The sequence below is a fragment of the Musca vetustissima genome, unplaced genomic scaffold (assembly GCF_032173495.1).
Source record: "Musca vetustissima isolate MV318-11 ecotype Yass unplaced genomic scaffold, APGP_CSIRO_Mvet_v1 utg58267, whole genome shotgun sequence".
Taxonomy (NCBI): domain Eukaryota; kingdom Metazoa; phylum Arthropoda; class Insecta; order Diptera; family Muscidae; genus Musca; species Musca vetustissima.
In genome coordinates this window covers 77,162-90,494 of record NW_026873136.1, presented here as the reverse complement: position 1 = coordinate 90,494, position 13,333 = coordinate 77,162, and the positions used below count along the sequence as shown (strand labels likewise).

Below are 13,333 nucleotides of genomic sequence, written 5' to 3'. Positions count from 1 at the left end.
TTTTCAGGGACTTTGGTCCACCATTTACTTAAAATCGGACGAAACTATATATGGGAGCCATATCTAAATCTGAACCGATTTTCACGAAACTTAACACACATCATTCCACACTTAATTCAGTACGCTACACCAAAATTCGTGCAAATCAAAAGACTTGCAGGAACTTTGATGGAACATTTACTTAAAATCGGGGGAAGCTATATATGGGAGCTATATCTAAATCTGAACTGATTTGCACGAAACTTATCACACGTCATTCTACACTTAATTCATTACGCTATGCCAAAATTCGTGCAAATCTAATGATTTTCAGGGACTTTGGTGCACAATTTACTTAAAATCGGGCGAAACTATGTATATATGGGAGCTATATCTAAATCTGAACCGATTTTCCCGAAAATTAGCACACATCATTCTAGACTTAATTCATTACGCTATGCCAAAATTCGTGCAAATCTAATGATTTTCAGGGACTTTGGTGCACCATTTACCTAAAATCGGGCGAAACTATATATGGGATATATATCTAAATCTGAACCGATTTTCCCGAAATTTAGCACACATCATTCTAGACTTAATTCAGTACGCTAGCACGGACAGACGGACATGCATAAATCGACTCAGAATGTGATTCTATGTTCTCTATATTCTCAAAAGGAACCATGGGTCTATCTCGATTCCTTTTGCCTGTTACAAACATATGCACAAAGACATAATACCCTGTACCACAGTGCGGTGAAGGGTATAACAAAGATTTAAAGAAATGACACTTTTTTACATTAGATTCTTTTCAGCTGCATCAATATATGATCACTTGTTTCATATCATCTACCATAAGGGGGTCTTTATGTTAATACGGTTGCAACACCTCGAAATATTCATCTTAGACCTCACACATATACTCATTATATTCTTCATCAAAAATTTTATTATTATTTTTTTTTATTTTTTCTTCTAAGAATTTAAGAAAATAAATTCGTTTTCAATATATACGAATAAATAATATCCATAGAATAAGAGTATGTATGGATGCCATAATTTCGAGAATATTTGTTCTTTTCTACTATTTTTCATCACCATTTGTAGGAATAGGTTTCATTTCGGTGCCGTTTTCATCTTCATCATCAAATACTTTAAGATTTTTGACATGATACCAAACACCACCATTAAACAGGGTACTTATGCAAATAAAAATGGCAGCTACAGTATTTAGTGTTATTCTGGAAGATCGAAATTTAGAATTTTAAAATTTGAATTACCAAATTTTTACATTCTAACTTACCTCAAACTTTCGGAATCATACAGCCAACAATTGCCCTTATTGGTACATGTTTTACCCCATACTAAACAATATTTATCAAATATCCAACCGAATAAAATGGGTGCGGGTACAAAGCACACCAACGAAATGAACATCATGCCGAAACCCATAATGGCGGATTTATCCTCGGGCGGTACTGAACGCATTGTAATTAACATATTGGCTGCTCTACCGGTGGCAGCAAAGAATTTAATGGTACACATAACCACCAAGAATGTTATAAATTGATTATAACAATTGACGGGACAGGCACCAGCCATGGCCTGACCTCCAACACCGAGGGATAGCTGAAAATCGAAGAGGTAACCATTAAACATAATTTTTTTCGAAATCAATTGAACAAACATTTAACTCACATTTGTTCCATTCATGGAAGAACTGTTGAGATCCGTCAATGTTAGTGGTTCAAATAAAGGATTTTTATTTAATGTTTGATTCGTAGTGGTGGGTATGCACGAACAATCATAGTAACTCTAAATTTGTGAACAAATAAAAATAGTTTTTAAAAAAAAAAGAATGTTAAAAATATATATTTCCCCTTGCCTTAACACCATTAGCATCCATATGTTCTCCCTTGCATCCGGCATGACATGGTGAAATATATGTCCTCATATCCTCACCACATACTGGCGTATAGCGCACATAATCACAGTGGCAAATGCCATTACAACTTAATGTTGAATTCAAAATACTGCTAAAGAAATGTATACAACTTTTTAATTTAATTTATAAATTATGGTTAATTTTTTTGTGGTTACTATTACCTATCACTGGCATTATTTATTAGAGAATTATCATTTGCCGCACAGCCAGTAAACACATAGGCAATCATGCCAGTCAATGTAACAATATCCACCAAAATGTTCCAAGCGGCCAGATAACGTGCTTTTGGTTTAAATTTTGATATGATAACACCGGAAAGTAAAACACCAATAGCCGAAAAGACCAGAGCCACGGTGCCAGTAACCATGCTGGAAAATAATAACAAGTATATAGAAATTAATATAAAACAAGTGAAAGGCGGTATACAGGTATACTGACAGGTATTTGAAATGAAATAAAGGACAGATATTTATAATTTTTAGTAGCGATATTTGGTACCCAATATGAACCCAATATACCAAATTTCAGCGAATTCGGTTGAAAATCGCGCTCAAGGACCTCAAAATACCGAAAATTAGGGGTGCCCTTCTATGGGGGATATCCCAAAAAATTGACCTATATTTATAATTTTTTATGGAGATATTTGGTACCTATTAAGAACTCAAAATACTAAATTACAACCAATTCGGTGGAAAAATACGATAATAACCCCTAAAATACTGAAAATTAGGAGGTACCGTTATATGGGGGCTACAAGAAAAAGTGGACCTATATTTATAATTTGTTGTGGATACATTTAATACCCAATAAGAACCCAATGTACCAAATTTCAGCGTATTCAGCTGAAAAACGCGCTCAAGAACCTCAAAATACCGAAAATTGGGGGGTACTGTTATATGGGAGCTATACCTAAACGTGAACCAATATATCCCATCTTCGAACTTGACCTGCCTGCAAACAAAAGACAAACCTATGCAAAATGTCAGCACCCTATCTCAATTCTTTCAAAAGTAGCGTGATTACAACAGACGGACAGACAGGCGGACGGACGAACGGACGGACGGACATGGCTAGATCGTCTTATATATACTCTATAGGGTCTGAAATGAATATTTCGATGAGTTACAAACGGAATGACAAAATTAATATACCCTCCATACTATGGTGAAGGGTATAAAAATTAATATACCCTCCATACCATGGTGGAGGGTATAAAAAGGATAGTAGTAAAGTCTGGCTAGGCCCACTATAGGATACCCTTCACCACTTTGGGTATATTCTAAATATGTATTGAACGAACTTAAATATGTGATATTTATCTATATCTAAACCGACTCACATCAATCCCTACACATTTCATTCTGCAACCTATGCTAAATTTTTTAAATCGATTTAAAGCAAACTTCACACACGCTAGTTAGTATGCTGCACTGTTCAAAATTTAATCTCAATCAGACACCCATTGAATATTAGGTGTAAATTAAATCGAACGAAAATATATATGGGAGCTATATCTAAATCTGAACCAATTTTCTCGAAACTTAACACACGTAATTCTGGACCTAATTCAGCATCATATGTCAAATTTCGTGCAAATCCAAAGATATATAGGGACATTTGTGCCTCATTTACCTTAAATCGGACGAAAATATATATGGGAGCTATATCTTAATCTGACCCGATTTTCATGAAATTTGGAAGAGTTCACTCTATGCTTAATTCAGTACCTTATGCCAAATTTCGTGGAAATCGAAGGATATATAGGGACATAGGTGCACCATTTACATAAAATCGGACGAAAATATATATGTGAGCTATATCTAAATCTAAACCGATTTTCACGAAACCTACCACTCATCAAATCGAAAGATATATAGGGACTTTGGTGCACCATTTACATAAAATCGGACAAAAATATATATGGGAGCTATATCTAAATCTGAACCGATTTTCAGGAAACTTAACACACATCATTCTATTCCTAATTCATTGCGCTGTGCCAAATTTCCTGCAAATCGGAAGATATATAGGGATTTTGGTGCACCATTTACATTAAATCGGACGAAACTATATATGGGAGCTATATCTAAATCTGAACCGATTTTCACGAAACTTGGCAGACTTCACTCTAGGCTCACTTCAGTACCTTATGCCAAATTTCGTGCAAATCGAAATATGTATAGGGACTGTTTTTGCACCATTTATATAAAATCGGACGAAAATATATATGGGAGCTATATCTAAATCTGAAGCGATTTTCACGAAACTTAACACACGTCATTCTGGACCTAATTCAGCATCATATGTCAAATTTCGTGCAAATCCAAAGATATATAGGGACATTGTTGCCTCATTTACCTTAAATCGGACGAAAATATATATGGGAGCTATATCTAAATCTGAACCGATTTTCACAAAACTTGGCAGACTTCACTCTAGGCTCAGTTCAGTACCTCATGCCAAATTTCGTGCAAATATATAGGGACATTTTTGCACCATTTATATAAAATCGAACGAAACTATGTATGGGAGCTATATCTCAATCTGAACTAATTTTCTTGAAACTTAACAGACGTCATCCTGGACCTAATTCAGCATCATATGTCAAATTTCGTGCAAATCCAAAGATATATAGGGACATTGGTGCCTCATTTACCTTAAATCGGACGACAATATAAATAGGAGCTATGTCTAAATCTGACCCGATTTTCTCGAAACTTGGCACACGTCATTGTAGACTCAATTCAGTACACTATGCAAAATTTCGTGCAAATCGAAAGATATATAGAGACTGTGGTGCCCCATTTACCTTAAAACGGACGAAACTATATATGGGAGCTATATTAAAATCTGAACCGATTTTTTTCAATTTCAATAGGGTTCGTCCTTGGGCAAAATAAGTGACTTGTGTCAAATTTCATCCTAATCGGATAATAAATGCCATTACAAAACAAAGAATTCAGGCAATTCACTGCATCTAAAGTTAGATCGGCAGGGAAATGTGTACTGTAATTTATCAATGAATTTAAACTTAAACAATAGCTGGCAATTAATTAATTTCCCTGTGGATGATTTTATCTACAAGTGCCAATAACATTAAAACACTTGTTAACTATTAAATGATATTGTTCTTTCTTTTTGGCTGTTGTTGTCTCTTATCGATTTAAAAAAAAATACAAATAACATTAGCGCAAAATCATTGATCACCAATAAAAACAACATTTCTCACTTACCTTGACGTAGCAGCCGATTGTCGATATTGAATTTCAATGTATTTAGCGGTAAATATCCAATACGGGGTATAACCGAAGAAATAGAAAGTGTTCGATAAAATATTGCAGAGAATAATTTTACTCTTAAAGAATGTGTGGAAGGTCTTGAGCATATCCTTAAATGATGTTTTACGTTGTATCTGCTCCAGAGAGACACCCATATTTTGTTCTTTGTCGAGTAGACTTTGTGCCTTGCGGCGTGCCGCTGTCAATGGCAGCTCCTTGGGGAACATAAACATACATAATCCAAAAGTGAAGATGAGACCAGCAGTTATTAGCCAACCCATCCACCAGGCGCCCAACCAACGTGAATCACGAATGGTAATAATCGGTGTTAGGTGGGGAGCAATATAGACTCGTAAACACAGCGAGGCCAATGTATAACCCAATGAGGGACCCAACAAACCGAAGAAGTAGGAAATACCTATGAATGGAAAATGGAATTCGGAAAAGTGTTCTTGTTTGTAAATAATATTTTTTCTCTTACTCAACATAGCCGGTGCCTTGGACTTTTCGGTGTTGTCATCCATATAAGAAACACCCAAGGAATAGTACAGAGAACCTCCTACACCAGCCACAAATTGTGCAATAAATAATAATATTTGTGGCAGTAGACTACCCTCTCGCACATCACATTCCACACCGGTGCCATCTGTACGACAAAGGATTTTTTGCCGTTGTTCTTCTAAATCCTGCACTGAAATATTAATATCGGATACGGCACCATATTCCTTGGTGAGACTTAAAGCATCCTCTCCCGGTCCATAAATAAAATGAGGAGTCACGGTGAGCATACAGAACACGATCAGCGTTAGGAGACCTGGGAGATGGAAATAAACAAATTTATATAAGATAATTAATCAGAACTAATTCAGGGTATGACTTTTTTAATTCCCGACATATAAAAACAATATTTTAATACATATATAAATAATATTAACTTGCCGAATCCCATCCACCGAGGTCGATGTTTTTTGCCAGCGTAGTAACCCAACACTGCCGAACACAACACCTGACTCAAATCATTGCCAATCATAATCATGCCGGTGTTGCGAGAGGGAATTTTGAAACGTTTCTCCAGTGTCGAAATTGTACCATGAAAATAGGAATTGGTCATGGCAAAGACACAACCGACGAGGCCATAAATAATCACATATGCCGTTTGATTTGCAAATCTAAAAATACGAACACACACACACATATACACAAAATTATTAATATAAAACAATTCCCATATAACAATAACACAAATATTTACTTTTGTAAAAATCCACCTTTAAAACAACCAACACCGCATGTTGTATCCTCAGTTAAAGGCATTTCATTTAAGATACGCCTCACCTCCTGAGGATCAACGGATTTTTGTTTATTCAACAGAGTTTTAGTTGATTCCCGATCATTTTTTGTGTTTTCGTCGATTTTGGCCATCGTGTTTCGTTTAATTTTCCAATATTAATATTTATTTTTTTCCTGTTCCGTCCCGTCTGTTTACTTTTGGTGATATCGCATTGGCGGAAGTTTAACGCGGCTATTGTTTAATCTAAACGTCCACCAACGGAATGAACTTTTAATACATTGATTTACTTTCTTAATTTTTTTTTTTACGTTTGGATCTTTAAGAGAGAGTAATATTCTTATCGGATTTATCAATTCTCTTTCCAAGAAAAACTGTTAACTGAACTATTCAAGACTGGTGACCAGATGCTGGTCAGGAGCATGCACCAGCTGATTAGCACAATTTGGCTAGATGAATGCATGCCCAATGATTGGAACCTCAGCATCCTGTGTCCAAAAAAAGAAACAAGACGATATGTGCCAACTATAGAGGAATAAGTCTCCTTCCCATCGCATATAAAGTGATATCCAGTGTGCTGTGTGCACGATTGAAGCCAATGGTCAATGACATCGTCGGACCATATCAATGCGGCTTTAGACTTGGCAAATCCACCATTGACCAGATTTTCACTCTGCACCAAATCCTGGAAAAGACTCACGAAAAACACATCGACACATACCACCTATTTGTCGACTATAAAGCCGCATTCGACAGCCCTATCCGTTCAGAGGTGTTTAAAGCCATGTCTGCGTTCGGCATTCCTGCAAAATTAATACGGCTATGCAGGATAACTTTAAGTGGCACAAGGTCAGCAGTTAAAGTAGGAAAGGACCTATCGGATCCCTTCAAAACCGAACTAGGATTCAGACAAGGTGACAGTTTGTCGTGTGATCTTTTTAACATCCTACTGGAAAAGATCATACGAGACGCAAGGTGAACAGAAATGGCACTCTGTATACCAAACAACACATGTTACTCGCCTACGCCGATGACATCGATATAATGTGTCGAACATTGCGAGCGCTAACAGCCACCTTTGAACAAATTGAAAAGGAGTCTGCCAAAGTGGGTCTGGCAGTAAACGGCGAGAAGGCCAAGCTGATGGTATCAACGCGCAAGACGTCCAGTAGACTCGGACCAACTGTGGAACTTGAGAACTACAGCTTCGAGGTAGTTAAAGACTTTATATACCTTGATACCGCCATAAATAAAACTAATGACATCAGTTTTTAAATTCGGAGAAGGATTGTGATGGCCAACAGATACTACTATGGTCTAAGTAAGCAGTTTATAAACAAGGCCACCTCCCGCCATACCAAACTCACACTTTACAAGACGCTGATACTACCCGTGCTATTATATGGATCAGAAGCATGGGTACTTGCGCAAGCAGATGAGGCAGCTATTGGGGTGTTTGAGAGAAAAATTCTCCTAAAGATCTACGGGCCAATCTGCGTCGACGGTGAATATCGGCGTCGAATGAACCACGAGCTTTAAAATTTATACGCGGACATCGACATAGTCAGTCGTATTGAGCTGCAGCGACTACGGTGGCTAGGCCATGTTGTGCGGATGAATGAAAGTCCCCCAGCTCAAAAGGCATATAAAAATGAGCCTACTGATGGTTCCCGTAGAAGGGGAAGATCACGAATTAGATGGAAAGACCAAGTAGAAAACAACATCTTGGAACATGGTCTTCCAAATTGGTGGGCTTGCGCACAAGACCGACGCGCTTGGAAATCTTTTTTAAGCTCGGCTTATGGAATAACCGTCCTGTAACAAGCCAGCTAATTAGGTAAGTACACTTCATTCCAATATTATTATCTGATCATCGCCGAAAATTATAGGCGTTGTCCTTGACTATACCTGGATCCTCCTGGAAAATTTCAAAACAATCAGCGCTATATTTTCGCCCTCTATTCAGATAATGTTACTAAATAATATCTGAATACATAAGCACCTGTAAATATTTAAGTGTAACTCCCTTTGGATATACTATCAACTTCTTGGGTCTATGTCAAATTTTGTAATTTTTCACACAAAAGTCAAGGTCCATTTGACCCATCTTTACCAAAACAGACATGCTTATACTGCCGATCCCCTTCTCAATAAAAATAAAGTGTTTGGTTCATTTTGTCCCCCAAATATTAACCGAACAATAGGGGTCTTTATTAGCCAGAACGCATATTACATACAAAATTTCATGAATATTGGTCCATAACTGTGGCCTGTATCGTGTTAGCAAATTATAATGGACAGACGGACGGACACACATGTCTAGATCGTCTCTGCTAGGAGAGATATATAGCATGATCGGTATACTAAAAGGTGGGTCTGGAACCAATATTTCGCGTAGTTACAAACTCTTGGGGCTGAACAAAACTATAACACCCTGATAACATAGCTATGTAGGGTATAAATATACCCTTCTTACCAAGTTGAAGGTTAAAAAAAGACAAATACCCGAATATTGATAACATTAGGTATCGCCTATCGGTATACTTAGGCCGTTAACTAAATTATAGTTAACGATTATTGATAAGCAGCTCTTCGGAACTCTATTGGAATTTCACTAAAAGTGATTATGTAGTGAGAGTTATTATTTTAATTTAATTGATTTGAGAGTTTCTGAGAATTGTTGAGAAAATTATAATTTGCAGAAGACGACATTATTAAAACGCAATGAAAACGTTTAAATATCACGTTTATTTCATTGTTTTCGGGTTTATGGCTTTCAAATATTATTAATTAGCCCAATTGATAATGTTAGTAAGTGGGAAAAATGACACACAAATTATAAGGAGTAAAAATATAAATATAATCCAGTAAGGAAAGTAGTAAAGTCGGACGGGGCCGACTATATGTTACCCTTTGCCACTATGGGTTTATTAAACAGATGCATCCTAACAGACGTCGCAATTTTGAAGGACAATAAAAATTAAATTGGATGAACTAAAAAATATGATCTTCATCTAAATGTGAACCGACTTAGATCGATCCATAAACATGTCATTCGTTTTTTACAATGGGCCAAATTGTGCAAATCGATTTGAAGCAATTATCACTTGGACTCCCGTTGAATATTTGGAGCTCAATTAACGCGAAATCGGTCGGAAATATCTATGGGAAGTCTGTACTTCCCATAGATATTTCCGACCGACTTCTTCCGACTCCTACAAAAACCAACTAAGTCATTCTATGCTCATTTTTGTACGTTGTGCAAAATTTCCTGTCAATCTAACAAACATGAGAAGTTTGGTCCACCATTTACTTAAAATCGAATGAAAATATATATGGAAGCTATAGGAACCGTTTTTAACGAAACTTGTCACAGGTTAGGTTATACTAATTTTAGTACGTTTTGTTCATACCGGCCATATTTTGGGCCGGCGAAAATATGTGTGGAAGATACATTTAAATCTGAACCATTTTCACCAAAACCTGACACACGTTGAACTATACTAAATTCTGTACGACGAACAAAATGTTGAGCCAATCGGCCCAAAGACGCTAAGTCCTTTTGTGCACCATCTAAACCTACATCTAAATCTGATCCGATTTCACCAAAACTTGACACACATTAACTTATATATGGGCGATATATCTAAATCTAAATCGATTCCAATAAAACTTGGCACTACTTAGGCTGTCCTAACTTCACTACATTCGTGTCAATCGGCCTAACGTTGTCCATTTGGTGCACCATTTACTCAAAATCGGACGTAAATATACATGGAAGCTATATCTAAATCTGAACCGATTTTCACGAAACTTAACCGACATTACTCTAGACTCAAATCAGTACGTTATGCCAAAGCTTTGGTGCTCCATTAATATAAAATCGGGCGAAACCAGTATATGGTACCCTTCACCACTTTGGGTATATTCAGCATATGTATCTATATCTGAACCGATTTCAAGGAAAATTATCAGGGATTAATTTATATTAATCCCTGATAATTTATATTAACTTGTGTCAATCGGCCTAGCTATGGATCTTTAGTGCACCATTTACTTAAAATCGGACGGGAATATATATAGAGGTGTATGTAAATCTGAACCGATTTTCACGAAACTTTGCACACATCATTCTAGATTTAATTCAGCACCTTATCACAAAATCGAAAGATATATGCGGACTTTGGTGCACTATTTACATAAAATCGGGCGAAACTATATATGGAGCTATATCTAAATTTGAACCGAGTTTCACAAACTTTAGCACTCATCATTCTAGACTAAATTCAGTACACTATGCCAAAATTCGTGCAAATCGAAAGATTTTGAGGGACTTTGATGCATCATTTACCAAAAATCGGGCGAAACTATATATGGAGCTATATCTAAATCTGAACCGATTTTCAAGAAACTTAGCACACATCATTCTAAACTAAATTCAGTACACTATGCTAAAATTCGTGCAAATCGAAAGATTTTGAGGGACTTTGGTGTACCATTAACCAAAAATCGGTCGAAACTATGTATGGGAGCTATATCTAAATCTGAACCGATTTTCACGAAACTTAGCACATATCATTCTAGACTTAATTCAGTACGCTATGCAAAATTTCGTGCAAATCGAATGATTTGCAGTGACTAATGTCCGTAAATCGGACAAAAATATATATAGGGTTCGTCCTTGAGCCAAATTAATGAGCTGTACCAAATTTCAGCCAAATCGGATTATAAATGCGACCTGTACTTTGTTTACAATTTAACATCAACAGACGGACGGACAGACGAACGGACGGACATGCATAAATCGACTCAGAAAGTGATTCTATGCATATTTTCAAAAGGAACCATGGGTCTAAATCTGAAACGATTACAAAAAAACTTCGCATAAATTAATCTGGACCTAATTCAGACCTCTGTGCGAAATTTGGTCTAAATCGGACAAATATTAGGAGTTTGGTGCAGTATTTAAATAAAATCTGACGAAAATATATATGGGAGCTATATTTAAATCTGAACGTATTTCAATAATACTTGGGAGACGTTAGGCTATGCTAACTTCAGTACGTTGTGCAAAATTCCGGCGTAAGTTTGATTCTTTGGTGCACCATCTACTAAAAATCGTAAAAATCGGACGAAAACAAATATGAGAACTATATATAAATCTGAACCGATTTTCACGCGCATTACTCTACACTCAAATCACGAAACTTAACGCACATTACTTTCGACTCAAATCAGTACGTCATGTCAATTTTCGTGAAAATAGAAAGAAATATAGGTGCATTTTGTGCTCCATTAACATAAAATAGGTCGGGAATATATATGAGAGCTATATCTAAATTTGAACCGATTGCAACAAAACTTCGCATACATTAATCTGGACCTAATTCAGTCCTCTGCACAAAATTTAGTCTAAATCGGACAAATGTTGGAAGTTTGGTTCATCATTCACATAAAATCGGATGAAACTATATATGGGAGCTATATCTAAATCTGAACCGATTTCAACGAAACTTCGCACACATCAACCTGGGCCGAATACAGTACGTTGTGCAAACTTGTGTGTCTATCGGTCAAATGTTAGGAGTTTGGAGCAGTATCTACATAAAATCGGACGAAAATATATATGAAAGCTATATCTAAATTTGAACTGATTTTTACTAATTGCAATAGGGTTTGTCCTTTGGGCATGTACATGAGTTGCGCCAAATTTCATCTCATTCGGATAATTAATACGACCTGCACCTTGTTTACAATTTAACATAGACAGACTGACGGACGGACAAGCATAAATAGACTCAGAAATTGATTCTATGAATATTCTCAAAAGGATCCGTGGGTCTATGTCGTTTACTTTTGCCCTTTTACAAACATATGCACAGAGACATAATACCCTATACTACATTGTGGTAAAGGGTATGATTATAGTCAATTCATGTAAATATTGATGTATAACTCTCACATCCGGGTACATTCTTTAAGCCCAGCTACTGCTCCTACTGATATTTTATGTGATGTTCGGATCATTGTTGTCACCTGTAGAGCGACCAGATAAGCAGACAAATATAAAGTTTTTTAATACATTTTATTCTCTAAATATTAATCGATCCCCTTCGGTGAGAACTGGATTTACAGGCAACATTTCGCAGCAACTGGTCCATAACTGTTGTCTGTACATTGTTTACAAATTGTAATTGACAGACTAATGGACACACAGTCCTAAATCGACCCAGCTAGCTGGGATAAGATCCAATATATGTGTATCCAATTTGTTAACCAAACCCACATGACAACTATATTCCATATTTTAATGAGGCATAATTTTGATCATATTATCGTATATAATAAATATTTCATTTATAGTGTTGGCGCGTTATTTGGGATACCATTTGTATTTTGTTTTTGCAAAATAGTCAGGCTTAATCCCAGTTTGTTGTTTTTATAAAAAACAACTATTTATTAGTGGGGAATGTATGGCATTGTCCGCCGAGGGGTAAGGCAGGAAGACTATAGTTTGGGATCTCGCCACTGATCCTCATCAGTTCCCTTAGTTTTTTGTTGGGATATTCTCCCCAGAAGCTATTAATAGCTTCTTTACAAAAAACCTTTCAAACCCAAATGTCTCTTGTGACAATTCGAAGTTCTTACGTTACCAGCGATACGACCCCAATGAGAAGTTCGTTTCGTTGGCGCCTGTCTTCGTGGTCAACAAGGCATTTACAGACAACTACAATACATTTCCCACTGCTATGTGTCGTCACTTTGTGACGAATGCACATAACGTTGTTGTTGGTATTGCTAGTTATAGCAATAAACCAAACAGTATGACCGTGCCTCGTCTAC

The 13,333-nt window shown here is 36.5% G+C and overlaps 1 protein-coding gene across 1 annotated transcript; it reads right to left on the bottom strand.

The window, feature by feature from the left end:
- Positions 1 to 1,063: 1,063 nt before the first annotated feature.
- On the bottom strand, positions 1,064 to 6,624 carry LOC133323085 (solute carrier organic anion transporter family member 74D-like). The gene is given in 8 exon segments (XM_061532046.1): positions 1,064 to 1,220; positions 1,283 to 1,794; positions 1,865 to 2,012; positions 2,086 to 2,292; positions 5,158 to 5,620; positions 5,684 to 6,016; positions 6,142 to 6,371; positions 6,455 to 6,624. Coding segments are annotated over 8 exon segments (2,220 nt in total).
- Between the last annotated feature and the right edge of the window lie 6,709 nt (positions 6,625 to 13,333).